The sequence below is a fragment of the Bombina bombina genome, chromosome 11 (genome assembly GCF_027579735.1).
Source record: "Bombina bombina isolate aBomBom1 chromosome 11, aBomBom1.pri, whole genome shotgun sequence".
NCBI classification, from domain to species: domain Eukaryota; kingdom Metazoa; phylum Chordata; class Amphibia; order Anura; family Bombinatoridae; genus Bombina; species Bombina bombina.
This window is the reverse complement of record NC_069509.1, coordinates 39,074,716-39,094,050: the sequence shown is the minus strand read 5'-3', so window position 1 is coordinate 39,094,050 and position 19,335 is coordinate 39,074,716. Positions and strand designations below refer to the sequence as shown.

The 19,335-nt window shown below is 41.7% G+C and overlaps 1 protein-coding gene across 1 annotated transcript in view; it reads right to left on the bottom strand.

Annotated features, from left to right (window-relative positions):
- The window catches only part of PRODH2 (proline dehydrogenase 2), a 50,035-nt gene that overhangs the window by 27,149 nt on the left and 3,551 nt on the right, over positions 1-19,335 (bottom strand). The window contains exons 3-5 of the mRNA XM_053695122.1: positions 17,869-17,989; positions 10,499-10,582; positions 1,212-1,292 (exon numbers count right to left, since the gene is read on the bottom strand). Of these exons, the coding sequence (XP_053551097.1) occupies positions 1,212-1,292; positions 10,499-10,582; positions 17,869-17,989 (286 nt within the window). The remainder of the gene's footprint in view (positions 1-1,211; positions 1,293-10,498; positions 10,583-17,868; positions 17,990-19,335) is intronic.

Sequence of the window (19,335 nt, the reverse complement as noted above, 5' to 3'; positions counted from 1 at the left end):
CGACAGATTAGAGGTTAATAAGTGTAAGGTTAGGGGTGTTTAGACTCGGGGTACATGTTAGAGTGTTAGGTGCAGACGTAGGAAGTGTTTCCCCATAGGAAACAATGGGGCTGCGTTAGGAGCTGAACGCTGCTTTTTTGCAGGTGTTAGGTTTTTTTTCAGCTCAAACAGCCCCATTGTTTCCTATGGGGGAATCGTGCACGAGCACGTTTTTGAGGCTGGCCGCGTCCGTAAGCAACTCTGGTATCGAGAGTTGCATTTGCGGTAAAAATGCTCTACGCTCCTTTTTTGGAGCCTAACGCAGCATTTGTTTGAACTCTCGATACCAGAGTTAAATTTATGGTGCGGCCAGAAAAAAGCCCGCGGAGCGTTAACAGCCCTTCTACCGCCAAACTCCAAATCTAGGCCTTTGACTCTACCCCTAGACCAATGTGTAGTCACACAATAATTCCTAGACCTATATATATATTAGACTATAAAATAATAAACCCTGTTTTTCAGGTCCATATTACATTGAATTGCGTATACAATTTTTTTTTCAAATTGGGAAGTTTTGTGGGCACCTTCAGTGACTGGAAATATAAACATTTTGAACTAAATTTGTTGGTTTTTATTTATTTAGTTTCAGTTATTAAGGGCACATTACGTAATTAAATTTGCAATGCAAAATGTTGTCTGATCAGTTTTCTTTTCTTGCTTTTTTTAATTAAAAAACATGCAGTAATTGTTAGATGTTAAGGTTTAAAAATATAAATGAAGACATTCCCAGTGAAGGCACTTGAAAGCCGAGGATTGTGGGAACTCATATATAATAATAATAATTTGTGATTTTTATAGCACTTTTCTCCCTGTGAGACTCAAAGCCCTTTACAAATATACAAACATAAGACATGAAAGTTAAGAGTTTCTGAAGAAACTCTTGTCCCAAATATTGGTGTTGTACACCCCCACACCAGATAATTTGATTGGGGAGTTAATTTCACAATTTCAATATTTTTTAGCATTTGATGGGGAAGTATTGCATTATCAAGTTTTCGCTAATGGACATATAAATCTGCATATACATAAAAAACATGTTATAAATTACTACATATATCTGTACTGTGCTGTCTCTGAAATATAAAGAATTGTTAAAAAAAGACACTATAATGCATAAAGTGTATTTATACATGCTAAAACCATACAACCTGTCATATAGATTAATCTCTAACCTTTCCAACACGGCTTAGTCTCCGCACAGAGTTCTGCAAGTGCTGGTTCTGCTGCTCTGATAGAAAATAAAAGGCGGATTCCTGCCAACAAGGAACAACAAAAATCAAACTTCAGAAGTGTGATCAAACTGAGACACAGGAAGCTCCATAACTTCCACTGCACTGGTTACTGAGGAAGGCTGAGTACTGAGCGAAACGCGTTGAGCGCATATGTCAGTTTTAATAGACAAATTGGTTTTAGACACACACCTACACGTAACATTGCAATTTATTTTTTAATTACAACAGTACTATCCTATGTGTTCCTTTTTAATCTATCTTTCAAGCTTCATTGAATAAGGAATTTAGTTGATTTCATCAGTCATGTGGTCTATATAATGTGCTTATACACACCATGAACCATGTGAGTGCACCCTAAATGTGTTCTTCCAGCTCTGTAACTTCTGAGGTTGTATTCACTGAGGTACAGGAAATACTATGACAATAGTAGACCTGAAGTAATGCTGAGACACAAGTAGTAACGTGAGTAAACTATGGTTAGTGACCTGAAGTAACAGTGCGGCACTAGCAGACCTGTCCTGTAGTATCGCTGAGACACAAGCAGTAATGTGAGTAACCTATGGTTAGTGACCTGAAGTAACAATGTGGCACTAGCAGACCTGTAGTAACGCTGAGACACAAGCAGTAATGTGAGCAACCTATGGTTAGTGACCTGAAGTAACAGTGCAACACTAGCAGACCTGTCCTGTAGTATCGCTGAGACACAAGCAGTAATGTGAGTAACCTATGGTTAGTGACCTGAAGTAACAGTGCGGCACTAGCAGACCTGTAGTATCGCTGAGACACAAGCAGTAATGTGAGCAACCTATGGTTAGTGACGTGAAGTAACAATGTGGCACTAGCAGACCTGTAGTATCGCTGAGACACAAGCAGTAATGTGAGCAACCTATGGTTAGTGACCTGAAGTAACAGTGCAACACTAGCAGACCTGTAGTAACGCTGAGACACAAGCAGTAATGTGAGTAACCTATGGTTAGTGACCTGAAGTAACAGTGCAACACTAGCAGACCTGTAGTAACGCTGAGACACAAGCAGTAATGTGAGTAACCTATGGTTAGTGACCTGAAGTAACAGTGCAACACTAGCAGACCTGTCCTGTAGTAACGCTGAGACACAAGCAGTAATGTGAGTAACCTATGGTTAGTGACCTGAAGTAACAGTGCAACACTAGCAGACCTGTCCTGTAGTATCGCTGAGACACAAGCAGTAATGTGAGCAACCTATGGTTAGTGACCTGAAGTAACAGTGCAACACTAGCAGACCTGTCCTGTAGTATCGCTGAGACACAAGCAGTAATGTGAGCAACCTATGGTTAGTGACCTGAAGTAACAGTGCAACACTAGCAGACCTGTCCTGTAGTATCGCTGAGACACAAGCAGTAATGTGAGCAACCTATGGCTAGTGACCTGAAGTAACAGTGCAACACTAGCAGACCTGTCCTGTAGTATCGCTGAGACACAAGCAGTAATGTGAGTAACCTATGGTTAGTGACCTGAAGTAACAATGCGGCACTAGCAGACCTGTAGTATCGCTGAGACACAAGCAGTAATGTGAGCAACCTATGGTTAGTGACCTGAAGTAACAATGTGGCACTAGCAGACCTGTAGTGTCACTGAGACACAAGCAGTAATGTGAGCAACCTATGGTTAGTGACCTGAAGTAACAGTGCGGCACTAGCAGACCTGTAGTATCGCTGAGACACAAGCAGTAATGTGAGCAACCTATGGTTAGTGACCTGAAGTAACAATGTGGCACTAGCAGACCTGTAGTGTCACTGAGACACAAGCAGTAATGTGAGCAACCTATGGTTAGTGACCTGAAGTAACAGTGCGGCACTAGCAGACCTGTAGTATCGCTGAGACACAAGCAGTAATGTGAGTAACCTATGGTTAGTGACCTGAAGTAACAGTGCGGCACTAGCAGACCTGTAGTATCGCTGAGACACAAGCAGTAATGTGAGCAACCTATGGTTAGTGACCTGAAGTAACAATGTGGCACTAGCAGACCTGTCCTGTAGTAATGCTGAGACACAAGCAGTAATGTGAGTAACCTATGGTTAGTGACCTGAAGTAACAATGTGGCACTAGCAGACCTGTGGTATCGCTGAGACACAAGCAGTAATGTGAGCAACCTATGGTTAGTGACCTGAAGTAACAATGCGGCACTAGCAGACCTGTCCTGTAGTATCGCTGAGACACAAGCAGTAATGTGAGCAACCTATGGTTAGTGACCTGAAGTAACAGTGCAACACTAGCAGACCTGTCCTGTAGTATCGCTGAGACACAAGCAGTAATGTGAGTAAACTATGGTTAGTGACCTAAAGTAACAGTGTAGCACTAGCAGACCTGTAGTATCGCTGAGACACAAGCAGTAATGTGAGTAAACTATGGTTAGTGACCTGAAGTAACAATGTGGCACTAGCAGACCTGTAGTATCGCTGAGACACAAGCAGTAATGTGAGCAACCTATGGTTAGTGACCTGAAGTAACAATGTGGCACTAGCAGACCTGTAGTAACGCTGAGACACAAGCAGTAATGTGAGCAACCTATGGTTAGTGACCTGAAGTAACAATGTGGCACTAGCAGACCTGTAGTAACGCTGAGACACAAGCAGTAATGTGAGCAACCTATGGTTAGTGACCTGAAGTAACAATGTGGCACTAGCAGACCTGTAGTAACGCTGAGACACAAGCAGTAATGTGAGCAACCTGTGGTTAGTGACCTGAAGTAACAATGTGGCACTAGCAGACCTGTAGTAACGCTGAGACACAAGCAGGAATGTGATCAACCTATGGTTAGCGACCTGAAGTAACAATGTGGCACTAGCAGACCTGTAGTAACGCTGAGACACAAACAGTAATGTGAGTAAACTATGGTTAGTGACCTGAAGTAACAATGTGGCACTAGCAGACCTGTAGTAACGCTGAGACACAAACAGTAATGTGAGTAAACTATGGTTAGTGACCTGAAGTAACAATGTGGCACTAGCAGACCTGTAGTAACGCTGAGACACAAGCAGTAATGTGATCAACCTATGGTTAGCGACCTGAAGTAACAATGTGGCACTAGCAGACCTGTAGTGTCACTGAGACACAAGCAGTAATGTGAGCAACCTATGGTTAGCGACCTGAAGTAACAATGTGGCACTAGCAGACCTGTAGTAACGCTGAGACACAAACAGTAATGTGAGTAAACTATGGTTAGTGACCTGAAGTAACAATGTGGCACTAGCAGACCTGTAGTAACGCTGAGACACAAGCAGTAATGTGATCAACCTATGGTTAGCGACCTGAAGTAACAATGTGGCACTAGCAGACCTGTAGTAACGCTGAGACACAAGCAGTAATGTGAGCAACCTATGGTTAGTGACCTGAAGTAACAATGCAGCACTAGCAGACCTGTAGTATCGCTGATACACAAGCAGTAATGTGAGTAACCTATGCTTAGTGACCTGAAGTAACACTGCGGCACTAGCAGACCTGTAGTAACGCTGAGACACAAGCAGTAATGTGATCAACCTATGGTTAGCGACCTGAAGTAACAATGTGGCACTAGCAGACCTGTAGTAACGCTGAGACACAAGCAGTAATGTGATCAACCTATGGTTAGTGACCTGAAGTAACAATGTGGCACTAGCAGACCTGTCCTGTAGTAACGCTGAGACACAAGCAGTAATGTGAGTAAACTATGGTTAGCGACCTGAAGTAACAATGTGGCACTAGCAGACCTGTAGTAACGCTGAGACACAAGCAGTAATGTGAGTAAACTATGGTTAGTGACCTGAAGTAACAATGCGGCACTAGCAGACCTGTAGTAACGCTGAGACACAAGCAGTAATGTGAGTAAACTATGGTTAGTGACCTGAAGTAACAGTGCGGCACTAGTAGACCTGTAGTAACGCTGAAACACAAGCAGTAATGTGAGTAAACTATGGTTAGTGACCTGAAGTAACAGTGCGGCACTAGTAGACCTGTAGTAACGCTGAGACACAAGCAGTAATGTGAGTAAACTATGGTTTGTGACCTGAAGTAACAATGCGGCACTAGCAGACCTGTAGTGTCACTGAGACACAAACAGTAATGTGAGTAAACTATGGTTAGTGACCTCAAGTAACAATGTGGCACTAGCAGACCTGTAGTAACGCTGAGACACAAGCAGTAATGTGAGCAACCTATGGTTAGTGACCTGAAGTAACAATGTGGCACTAGCAGACCTGTAGTATCGCTGAGACACAAGCAGTAATGTGAGCAACCTATGGTTAGTGACCTGAAGTAACAATGTGGCACTAGCAGACCTGTAGTATCGCTGAGACACAAGCAGTAATGTGAGCAACCTATGGTTAGTAACCTGAAGTAACAATGTGGCACTAGCAGATCTGTAGTGTCACTGAGACACAAGCAGTAATGTGAGCAACCTATGGTTAGTGACCTAAAGTAACAATGTGGCACTAGCAGACCTGTAGTATCGCTGAGACACAAGCAGTAATGTGAGCAACCTATGGTTAGTAACCTGAAGTAACAATGTGGCACTAGCAGACCTGTAGTAACGCTGAGACACAAACAGTAATGTGAGTAAACTATGGTTAGTGACCTGAAGTAACAGTGCGGCACTAGCAGACCTGTCCTGTAGTAACGCTGAGACACAAGCAGTAATGTGAGCAACCTATGGTTAGTGACCTGAAGTAACAATGCGGCACTAGCAGACCTGTAGTAACGCTGAGACACAAGCAGTAATGTGAGCAACCTATGGTTAGTAACCTGAAGTAACAATGTGGCACTAGCAGACCTGTAGTAACGCTGAGACACAAGCAGTAATGTGAGCAACCTATGGTTAGTAACCTGAAGTAACAATGTGGCACTAGCAGACCTGTAGTAACGCTGAGACACAAACAGTAATGTGAGCAACCTATGGTTAGTGACCTGAAGTAACAGTGCGGCACTAGCAGACCTGTCCTGTAGTAACGCTGAGACACAAGCAGTAATGTGAGCAACCTATGGTTAGTGACCTGAAGTAACAGTGCGGCACTAGCAGACCTGTAGTAACGCTGAGTCACAAGCAGTAATGTGAGCAACCTATGGTTAGTAACCTGAAGTAACAATGTGGCACTAGCAGACCTGTAGTAACGCTGAGACACAAGCAGTAATGTGAGCAACCTATGGTTAGTAACCTGAAGTAACAATGTGGCACTAGCAGACCTGTAGTAACGCTGAGACACAAACAGTAATGTGAGCAACCTATGGTTAGTGACCTGAAGTAACAGTGCGGCACTAGCAGACCTGTCCTGTAGTAACGCTGAGACACAAGCAGTAATGTGAGCAACCTATGGTTAGTGACCTGAAGTAACAGTGCGGCACTAGCAGACCTGTCCTGTAGTAACGCTGAGACACAAGCAGTAATGTGAGCAACCTATGGTTAGTGACCTGAAGTAACAGTGCGGCACTAGCAGACCTGTCCTGTAGTAACGCTGAGACACAAGCAGTAATGTGAGCAACCTATGGCTAGTTATGTGTAGTGTGATAGGAGCGCCTAAAGGTGGATTCCTGCTGCTAAAAAAGTTCTTCCCTCAAAGAGAACTAAATGGTGGATAAGAAGAAAAAATGGGGTTTATTTAGCAGCGCTAAAAAAAGCTAGGAAATGATGATACCAATCTAATTTATGTTTTATACAATCTATTTTATTTAAAAATTCTTATAACACATAAAAACAACAGCAAATGCTTTTCCTAATTAATAAAGGGACGTCTCCCTTATACAACACTTATAAAAACAGACTAGAACCATATAATCCTAGAATTTCAGGTATAAAGGAATTAATTCTATAGATAACATATGGCAAGCAACAAATTTCTAAGATAAATGGTGAATTAAATATTTAAAAGGCACAAATGTATCAATCCTAATAGCTTTACAGTTCTTCAGTAACAAATTCAGTTATAAAGTTACACAGTTACTTTCCTTGGACATATAATTGGCTCAGGTGTGCTGGATAGTTAAAAAGGCAAAAAACAGCCAATATTCTGATTTAGGTGCCAAAGCAATCGTGGTTAATGGAAATGGTTAATTTAACAGATGAATACCTTGATGTCTTTAAAGTTCAGTTTGCGTGTTTTAAAAAACGTAGTGCAAATTAGTGTAGAGGTACCTTAATCTGTCCTGGTTGCAACCGCTGATTATCTTCACTGTGAGGGATTCACAGACTGTTTGTTCCTGGTGCTTCTGATAAGTCACCTGACCTTCTCTTTGATTCAGAGGTCAGGGGTGATGATCCGTTCTGGTGATGTAGTTATCCTTTTTTTTGTTTTCCTTTCTTCTTATAGCCCAAATATTGTTTTCATCTGGGTTCCCTCAGACTTCTTAAGGTTTGAAGAAATCTTTGGTCAGTGTTTAGCAGTAACACCGTATTCCCTGAAGTTACCAAAGGTAGATTTTAACTTGCAGGGTCAGGAGAAAAGCCCAGAAGGGTGAAACGCGTTGAATGGGACCTGCTACACTCTACTAAACTTCATTTACTACTGTCACAAAGCTGTGTGACCCTGCAACTTTAAACTTTTCTCCTGACCCTGCAAGTTAAAATCTACCTTTGGTAACTTCAGGGAATACGGTGTTACTGCTAAACACTGACCAAAGATTTCTTCAAACCTTAAGAAGTCTGAGGGAACCCAGATGAAAACAATATTTGGGCTATAAGAAGAAAGGAAAACAAAAAAAAGGATAACTACATCACCAGAACGGATCATCACCCCTGACCTCTGAATCAAAGAGAAGGTCAGGTGACTTATCAGAAGCACCAGGAACAAACAGTCTGTGAATCCCTCACAGTGAAGATAATCAGCGGTTGCAACCAGGACAGATTAAGGTACCTCTACACTAATTTGCACTACGTTTTTTAAAACACGCAAACTGAACTTTAAAGACATCAAGGTATTCATCTGTTAAATTAACCATTTCCATTAACCACGATTGCTTTGGCACCTAAATCAGAATATTGGCTGTTTTTTGCCTTTTTAACTATCCAGCACACCTGAGCCAATTATATGTCCAAGGAAAGTAACTGTGTAACTTTATAACTGAATTTGTTACTGAAGAACTGTAAAGCTATTAGGATTGATACATTTGTGCCTTTTAAATATTTAATTCACCATTTATCTTAGAAATTTGTTGCTTGCCATATGTTATCTATAGAATTAATTCCTTTATACCTGAAATTCTAGGATTATATGGTTCTAGTCTGTTTTTATAAGTGTTGTATAAGGGAGACGTCCCTTTATTAATTAGGAAAAGCATTTGCTGTTGTTTTTATGTGTTATAAGAATTTTTAAATAAAATAGATTGTATAAAACATAAATTAGATTGGTATCATCATTTCCTAGCTTTTTTTAGCGCTGCTAAATAAACCCCATTTTTTCTTCTTATCAACCTATGGCTAGTGACCTGAAGTAACAATGTGGCACTAGCAGACCTGTCCTGTAGTAACACTGAGACACAAGCAGTAATGTGAGCAACCTATGGTTAGTAACCTGAAGTAACAATGTGGCACTAGCAGACCTGTAGTATCGCTGAGACACAAGCAGTAATGTGAGCAACCTATGGCTAGTGACCTGAAGTAACAATGTGGCACTAGCAGACCTGTAGTATCGCTGAGACACAAGCAGTAATGTGAGCAACCTATGGTTAGTGACCTGAAGTAACAATGCGGCACTAGCAGACCTGTAGTATCGCTGAGACACAAGCAGTAATGTGAGCAACCTATGGTTAGTGACCTGAAGTAACAGTGCGGCACTAGCAGACCTGTCCTGTAGTAACGCTGAGACACAAGCAGTAATGTGAGCAACCTATGGTTAGTGACCTGAAGTAACAGTGTAGCACTAGCAGACCTGTAGTAATGCTGAGACACAAACAGTAATGTGAGTAAACTATTGTTAGTGACCTGAAGTAACAATGTGGCACTAGCAGACCTGTCCTCTAGTAACGCTGAGACACAAGCAGTAATGTGAGCAACCTATGGTTAGTAACCTGAAGTAACAATGCGGCACTAGCAGACCTGTAGTAATGCTGAGACACAAGTAGTAACGTGAGCAACCTATGGCTAGTGACCTGAAGTAACAATGTGGCACTAGCAGACCTGTCCTGTAGTAACGCTGAGACACAAGTAGTAACGTGAGCAACCTATGGCTAGTGACCTGAAGTAACAATGCGGCACTAGCAGACCTGTAGTAATGCTGAGACACAAGTAGTAACGTGAGCAACCTATGGTTAGTGACCTGAAGTAACAATGTGGCACTAGCAGACCTGTAGTATCGCTGAGACACAAGCAGTAATGTGAGCAACCTATGGTTAGTAACCTGAAGTAACAATGCGGCACTAGCAGACCTGTAGTATCGCTGAGACACAAGCAGTAACATGAGCAACCTATGGTAAGTGACCTGAAGTAACAGTGCGGCACTAGCAGACCTGTCCTGTAGTAACGCTGAGACACAAGCAGTAATGTGAGCAACCTATGGTTAGTGACCTGAAGTAACAATGCGGCACTAGCAGACCTGTAGTAACGCTGAGACACAAACAGTAATGTGAGCAACCTATGGTTAGTGACCTGAAGTAACAATGCGGCACTAGCAGACCTGTAGTAACGCTGAGACACAAGCAGTAATGTGAGCAACCTATGGTTAGTGACTTGAAGTAACAATGCGGCACTAGCAGACCTGTAGTAACGCTGAGACACAAACAGTAATGTGAGTAAACTATGGTTAGTGACCTGAAGTAACAATGCGGCACTAGCAGACCTGTAGTAACGCTGAGACACAAACAGTAATGTGAGCAACCTATGGTTAGTGACTTGAAGTAACAATGTGGCACTAGCAGACCTGTAGTAACGCTGAGACACAAGCAGTAATGTGAGCAACCTATGGTTAGTAACCTGAAGTAACAATGTGGCACTAGCAGACCTGTAGTAATGCTGAGACACAAGTAGTAACGTGAGCAACCTATGGCTAGTGACCTGAAGTAACAATGTGGCACTAGCAGACCTGTAGTAACGCTGAGACACAAACAGTAATGTGAGTAAACTATGGTTAGTGACAAGTAAAGGTCTAAGCACTACACTAGACAGTGACAGATGTGGCACCAGGTTTGGTCTCACAAAAGTTTTGGTAGGGAAGTGACTGTTCCAGACCACAGGGAGATGGTCATAAATAGGGGGGTGATTGTTAGCACAACATTGTTACAACTCACCTTCCCCTCCATGATTGAGACAATCTTCTCAGGAGTGAGTTCAGTTCTCAAAGCCGGGTCAGATAGACAATGAGATAACAACTTCTGCAGGATGAGAAAAAGTGCAGATAGATTGTAAGAAGGGAGAGCTATTGGAGGAAACACTAGAAGAGAGGAATTTGCTAGAGAAGATACAGAACCAGTGATAAGAATATAGTAAGAACGTTTGGGGAACAATAGCAGAGAGGATGAGTAAAGATTTAGACAATGAAGATATGGGAGAGAATAGGAACCTTGATAATAAGGGAGGACAGGAAAGTGAGAGGTAAAATGTTAGTTACAAAAATAAAAGGGGGGGGGCTGGTGGTTACTCCAAACTTTACTGCCTATACTAGTTATGGGCAACAACCAATATGTTATATAAAAATCCAAATGTATAAGGGCTGCCCTGTAATTGTATTGACCCACTACAAAAGTGTGTAAATGTTCAGTGTGTGGAAGTGGACAAAAAGGAAATGGGGCAGGTGTTTTCAGGGGGGTAGAGAACAACATTGTTTCATACTTGAAATGAGAGGCAGCCATACAAATGCCCACTACTTGCTTACTGTACACATCACACTATACCAATAACCAATATATATTCCGTAAGTACATAAAATCAAATAAAAATGATGTTTCACACAATTGGTCACAATTAAATGATCTTTAGGGTTTAGGGATGCCAACTTTTGCCCCCCTAAACAAAGCTTTATTTCATTCTATATTTGACATGACAAAAAGTTGTATGATAAATTATATCAACATATTAGTAACAGTATAAATCTTTAATAATGAAGATACCATAGTACAAAAACAAGTTGTGTTACCTCCTAACCTGTTTGTGTGTGTGTGTGGTATATGAATAAGTACTCCCGGTAGAATGAATATTTTTTTTTAATCAATATTTCAATGTTATTGTTCTATATACTCTTCCCATATGAAACACATTGCCAGGTAATCATCTATTTTTTTGTTTTGAATATAGTGGTATTTTTCTAGGTGGAGAGTCATATCTACCCTATCTCTCCAATGTTGTATAACTGGTAAGTTAGTGTTCTTCCAGTGGGCTGGAATAATGCACTTAGCTGTGTTAATCATGATTCCTAATAATGCCTGGCGTAGGAGACATTTAACTGGGGACATTTATTAAATAAGAATGTCCAGGGACTCATTGGTAAAGATATTGTAAGGATTTTTTCAATCTCTGACTTTATGTTAGACCAATAGTGTGTTGAGGTCGGACATGTCCAAAATATGTGTATAAAAGTACCTGTGTTGCTACAAACTCTCCAACAGTTGGTGGGATAGCCTGAAATTAAAAGCTTGTATGTCAGTGATAATATCCCCTTACGTGGGTGCGGTAACCACACATAAAGTTTCAAAAGGTGTAAGTGGGCGACAAATGTTAGTTTTTTCAGGATGAGAGGAAATATAGTGAGATATCTGCAGATATTTGAACCAGTTGCTAAATTGAGCCCCTAGTATCTCAGTAACTTCAGCTTGAGATTTTCATTTGTTATCTTGGAGGAGGGTATAACATGGTTTTGCTCTGTGAATTGGTAATTCTCCTGAATCTATAATTATAGGTGAAAGTGGGAAAGTATGATTATCTAGGAGAGGCGTTAGTGGGGAGTGAGGTGAAGAAATTGTTTTATGTGTTTTCAAAGTCCTGTACCATGTTTTTAAAGTTTCCCTTGGAAGGAGCGGTCAATCCGGGTATATTTGGTCTCTATTTGTTGGGAGCCAACATAGCCCTTCTAATTGTCTACATTGTGACATTTCATGTTCAATTGAGACCCATTCCTTGTGCGGGGGCCTGTTTGCTCCAGTCAGTTATTCTCGTTAGGAAAGTGGCTTCTCTATAGAGTGTCAAATTTGGGACCCCAAGACCTCCTTTGTCTTTTGGGCGGTATAAAGTCTGAGTGGCAATTCTGTTTTTTTTATTTTGCCAAATATAAGCGTTGATAAGTTTTTGTAGATGGAAAAGGGTATGTTTAGGGAGAGGTATTGATAATGTCTGTAAAACATAAAGAATCTTGGGAAAAATCATAATTTTAATAGCATTTATGCGTCCTATCCAAGATATAGGTTTGAGACTCCAGATTTGTAGCATAGATATGATCTGGGTTTTAAGGGGGTCATAATTTAATGTAACCAGTTTCTCCAAATTAGATGATAACTATATGCCAAGATATTTTATAGCTATTGGTTGGTGGCGGAAATTAAGTGATTATTAATAAGAGAGAAAGAACAGAAGCATTAATTTGGCACACTTGGGGGGATTGTCATCTCATTCATATATGGAGGGTGATTTCATTGTGTAGTAAAATGATTTAATTAAAACATAACATTTATTATATACATAAGATAAAATATTTCCAGTGTTGTGGACCATGCCACTTGGAATACACTTATTCCCTAGTCGTGTGTAAATCAAAAGAAAATATATACATATATACTATAAAAGAAAAAAAGAAAGAAAACATATATAGTATAAAAGAAATAGCACTGTATGCTCTCAGGTTCCGGAGTAATCTCCTAAACACCACAAATTGAAGTAGAGTAGGGGGAATTAACTAAGTTTAAATATAAATTCTGTAGAGGTGTACCGCAGCTGACTACAGAGGTTAAGTGTGAGAAACACAACTATTATAACAAGCTCATCTATTGCCTATAATGTGAGTTCCACAGATTATCGGTTTCCACACTCCCCTTGTCAACAACTCGGCTGTACAAGTTAACCTAAATAGGTGCCCAGAGATGGGCCAACAATTAACCAATATTATTCAACTTATAAGTAAAAGTTATACCCCGTTAGCTATATTTAGAGCAACATTTTAACAGAGAGCTACAGTGAGAACGGCCTAACGCGCGTTTCGCATCAGCTTTTTCAAAGGCTCTTTGAAAAAGCTGATGCGAAACGCGCGTTAGGACGTTCGCACTGTAGCTCTCTGTTAAAATGCTGCTCTAAATATAGCTAACGGGGTATAACTTTTACTTATAAGTTGAATAATATTGGTTAATTGTTGGCCCATCTCTGGGCACCTATTTAGGTTAACTTGTGCAGCCGAGTTGTTGACAAGGGGAGTGTGGAAACCGATAATCTGTGGAACTCACATTATAGGCAATAGATGAGCTTGTTATAATAATTGTGTTTCTCACACTTAACCTCTGTAGTCAGCTGCGGTACACCTCTACAGAATTTATATTTAAACTTAGTTAATTCCTCCTACTCTACTTCAATTTGTGGTGTTTAGGAGATTACTCCGGAACCTGAGAGCATACAGTGCTATTTCTTTTATACTATACTAGTCCTAAAGCCCGTGTACACGGGCCAATTTTTTAGGTAGCGCGGTTCTAACCCTTGCTCCCTCTCTCCCCCCCTCTCTTTTGCGCTCTCTCTCCCCCTTATTTTCCACTCTCCCCCTCTTTTGCTCTCTCTCTCCCCTCTTTTGCTCTCTCTCTCCCACCTCTTTTGCTCTCTCTCTTCTCTTTTGCTCGCTCTCTCTCTTCCCCCCCTCATCTGCTCTCTCCCGCCCTCTTTTGCTCTCTCTCTCCCCTATTTTGCTCTCTCCCCCCTCTTTTGCTCTCTCTCTCCCCCCTCTTTTGCGCTCTCTCTCTCCCCCCTCTCTTTTGCATTCTCTCCCCCCTCTTTTGTGCTCTCTCTCTCCCCCCTCTCTTTTGCTCTCTTCCCCTCTCTTTTGCTCTCTCTTCCCCTCTCTTTTGCTCTCTCCCCCTCTCTTTTGCTCTCTCTCCCCCTTCTCTTTTGCGCTCTCTCCCCCTCTCTTTTGCACTCTCTCTCCCCCTATTTTGTGCACTCTCTCCCCCCCGCTCTTTTGAGCTCTCTCTCCCCCCTCTCTTTTGAGCTCTCTCTCCCCCCTCTCTTTTGAGTTCTCTCCCCCCACTCTTTTGCGCTCTCTCCCCCCTCTTTTTTGCGCTCTCTCCCCCTCTTTTTTGCGCTCTCTCCCCCTCTCTTTTGTGCTTTCTCCCCCTTGCGCTCTCTCCCCCTCTTTTTTGCGCTCTCTCCCCCTCTTTTTTGCTCTCTCCCCCTCTCTTTTGCGCTCTCTCTCTCCCTCTTTTGCACTCTGTCTCCCCCTTCTCTTTTGCGCTCTCTCCCCCTCTTTTGCGCTCTCTTTTAAACTCTCCCCCCTCTCTTTTGCGCTCTCTCTCCCCCCTCTCTTTTGCGCTCTCTTTTAAACTCTCCCCCTCTCTTTTGCGCTCTCTCTCCCCCTCTCTTTTGCGCTCTCTCTCCCCCTCTCTTTTGAGCTCTCTCTCTCCCCCTCTCTTGCGCTCTCTCCCCCTCTCTTGCGCTCTCTCCTCCTCTCTTTTGCGCTCTCTCTCTCTCCCTCTTTTGCGCTCTCTCTCCCACCTCTCTTTTAAGCTCTCTCTCCCCCCTCTCTTTTGAGCTCTCTCTCTCCCCCCTCTCTTTTGAGCTCTCTCTCCCCCCTCTCTCTCCCCCTCTTTCTCTCCCACTCTGTTGCTCTTCCCCCCTCTTCTGCTCGCTTTCTTTCTTTCCTTCCTCCGTTTTGGTCTCTCCCGCCAGCCACGCCCCTCCCGTGAGGCCACGCCCCAATCACGGCACGCCCGACGCCGGTCACGCCCCCACCAGGCAGCTTCCGCAGTGCGCACTACTCTGCAGCTGAAGGCCAGGTGTGTTTGTCCGCGCGCAGTCTCTACTGCGCATGACGGCTTCAGACAAACACACTTGGCCTTTTATAATATAGGATATGTTTTCTTTCTTTTTTTCTTTTATAGTATATATGTATATATTTTCTTTTGATTTACACACGACTAGGGAATAAGTGTATTCCAAGTGGCATGGTCCACAACACTGGAAATATTTTATCTTATGTATATAATAAATATTATGTTTTAATTAAATCATTTTACTACACAATGAAATCACCCACCATATATGAATGAGATGACAATCCCCCCAAGTGTGCCAAATTAATGCTTCTGTTCTTTCTCTCTTATTAATAATTAACTATAATTTGGCATTAGGCACTACCTTGTCCTATACTCAGGTATAGTAGGATTTAGGTTTGAGGATTCTCACCTCCAGTTCTTTCCCACCTCTCCCTTTAGGTTAAAAGGGAAACACTCCATGAAATTAAGTGATGTAAGAATATCTATATCTTGTGATGTTTATGACAGGCCAAGGAATTCCTATTTTTTTATATTTATCTTAAAATTGGATACTTCTCCATAACTCTTTAAGGTTTGCATCAAGGCTGACATTGATTCCTTTACATTTGTGAGGGTGAGGAATACATCATCTGCGTATAAGGATGTTTTATATTCTTTTGGTCCTACATTAATTCCTTTAATGTTGGGGTCAGCTCTAATTTGGGGAGCTAGGATTTTGATTGTTAAGACGAATAATATAGGAGATAGAGGGCACCCCTGTCTGGTCCCATTGTTTATCTGAAAGGGGCGTGAAAGTGTGTTGTTCATTCAAATTTTAGCAGAAGGTTGGTTATATAGGGCAAATATCTTATGTATAAAGTGATTATCAAAACCGGATTTTAGTAGGGCTTCTTTTAAAAAGGACCAATTCAATCGGTCAAAAGCTTTCTTGGCAATTTATTTTACAATTGTATCCAGTTTGGTACAACATAATTCTTCATATAAATCATCTTCATTCACACAGTCTTTTTAAACAATAAATAAAAATCATGTAGATAGTTCCTTTAATACATTTAACAACTTTCTGCAAATCCATGAATTATATTTCTCATTAAAAGGGATATGGAACTCAAACATTTTCTTTCATGATTTAAATAAAGCATATGACCTTAAAGGGACATTCCACCCACATTTTTTCTTTTATGATTTAGAAAGAGAATGCAATTTTAAACATCTTTCTAATTTACTTATATTATCTAATTTGTTTTATTCTCTTGATATTCTTTGATGAAAAGCATATCTAGATATGCTCACTAGCTGCTGATTGGTTGCTGCACATAGAAGCCTCGTGTGATTGGCTCACCATATGCATTGCTTTTTCATTAACTAAGGATATTTAAAAAATGAAGCAAAATAAATAATGGAAGTAAATTGTAATGTTGTTTAAATTTCTATTCTCTATCTGAATCATGAAAGAAAGATTTTGGGTTTAGTGGCCCTTTAAACAACTTTCCAATTTACTTCTATTATTCATTTTTCTTTGTTCCCTTGGTATCTTTTTTTGAAAAGCAGGGACCCATTTCTTGAGCACTATATGGCAGTAGTTTTGCAACAAAGTCCATTTGCAAGACCACTAGATGGCAGCACTATTTCCTGCCATGCTGTGCCCCAGATGCCTACCTAGGTATCTCTTTAACAAATATAGAAGTAAATTGGAAACTTTTAAAAAATGATATGTTCTGTCGGAGTCCCAAAAGAAAATGTTTGGGTTTCCTATCCGTTTAGGCACAGTGGGAGTAAATAGATTAAACTGTTAGATACATAAATATTATTAACAACATAAGAGTACAAAAGTACAATATTAAATTAAATGAAGATTTTACATGTAAAAAAAATAAGGGAGTCTGGGAGAAAAAAGTTTGGGCAAATAAGGGAGATCCCTGGAAATCAGGGAGGGTTGACAACTCTATTAAAGGGACATTAAACACTAAAATGCTAGATAGAATGGTGCTCTTAAGGAAAATATTAGTCTGAGAATAACATGAAGATGTATTTTTTAAAGTTTCATTAGTTGTTTAAATATTGACAAAATAAGTGTAACATTTTAGTGTCTATAAAACAATGGGAGCTGCCATGTTGTAACTTAGGTTACCTTCTCTGCTGTAGCTAATTAGGGACAGTTATAAATAGGTCACTAGAGTGGCTGTGGGAAATATAACAGTGTTCTGCACTTCCATTTCTAACAGGAACTGAAAAGCTCACAATCTCAGAATAGAATTACAGGAAAAGGGGACAAAATAAATAATGAAAGCATATTGCAGATTTTTTCTTTATATGTACAATTTATCATTTTATATAACCATCAAGTGTGTAATGTCCCTTTAAGGTTCCATGTAGGCTTCTTTGGTTGACCTTCAGTAACATGCAAGGGCCACACTGCATTTTTTCTCTCCTAACTCCAATTTATAATTTCTCAGCTGACCTTACACTGTTTATTTCCAATGATTCTCTCTTCACAACCTTCTATAAATCTATATCTATTTAAACATTTCTTTCTACCAAAATCTGCCCCATTTTTTCGTGGTTCCTCCTCTCCTACCTTGTCTCTTGTTGTTCTTTTCCTATTTCTTTAGTTTGTTTCTTGTCTAATATTTCTTAATATCCAACTCCTTTTTCTTACAACCACCTCCCTATCCTCCACTGTTTCCCACCCCCTGACTCACACACAGATCAGCACTCATCAGGGCAGTAATTTTCAGCTGCATCATAGGTCGTTCCCCTTCTGCAGCCGAGAGATCCACACACTTCATCATGGTGTCTTCATTCTGCTCGTACCATTGCTCCCTGTAGTTAATGACACAGGAAAAAGACTGAGCGAGATATAGGTAGTAAGCAGTTTATTAAATAGATAGGAATATATAAACATAAAACAAGGGGGGTAATAAGACCTTGCTGGGCCCCAAGCAAAGGCTGTGTAGGGCCCCCCGGTTCAACAGCACCCTTTCTAGCAGAATTTTGAGTGCCTAGGGCAGCACAAAACCTAAATACATCACTGCCCTGATAACAACACTATCATCATAGAAAGACCTTCTTCCACGCAGAAGACATTTCTATGGTCACTGTACTAATCAATGAGATGTTCCTTTGTTCTAAAAGGGAATTAAACTGCTGAATACAACAGAATGGCTAATACGCACCGTGCCCGCAGCACTCTCCAGAGAAAGTCTCTTATTTTAACCCTTTACAGGTGCTTGTTGGTAAAGCTCAGTATTTTGATACTGGGTGCTGCCATCTTGGAGCTCACACATTACTGCACCCAGTGACAGAAGCGGTGATCATTCACAGATCAGGGATGTTGATGGCTTCTTCACGGGTGAACAATGCAATTTACAAGCAACACACCCACAATACAGAGCACGAGCTTTATATCCCATATGAATAATATAGACCCCCCCTACCATACAACATCATGTGGGATTGTCACGGAATGGGAGGTCTGGTCTGATTCTCACCTGCAGCCATTTATTGTCCTGGTTTCAATGGATGTCTGAGCTATACCCATGACCCATCTAAAACCCTGTCCCACCACAGACCCCACCTAAGAATCCACTTCCAATAGTGGCACCCCACAGACCCCTGCCTCCCAAAGCGCCCCACCCACAGACCTCTGCCTCCCAAAGTGGCCCCCACCAACAGACCCCTGCCTCCCAAAGCGCCCCACCCACAGAACTCTGCCTTCCAAAGGGGCCCCCACCCACAGACCCCTGCCTCCCAAAGCACCCCACCCACAGACCCCTGCCTCCCATAGTGGCCCCACATCAACAGACGCCAGCCTCCCATAGTGGCCCCCACCCATAGACCCCTGCCTCCAAAAGCGCACACACCTACAGACCCCTGCCTCCCATAGTGCCCCCCACCGTTAGTGGCCCCCACCCACAGACCCCTGCCTCCCACAGCACCCCCCCCCCCCCACAGACCACTACCTCCCATATTGGTCCCCACCCACAGACCCCTGTTTCTCATAGTGGCCCCCACCCACAGACCCCTTTTTCCCAAAGCGCCCCACCCACAGATCCCAGCCTCCCAAATTACCCACACCCACAGACCCCTGCACCCCCACCCACAGACCCCTGCCTCCCAAAGCACCCCCCCCCCCCACAGACTACCTCCCATATTGGTCCCCACCCACA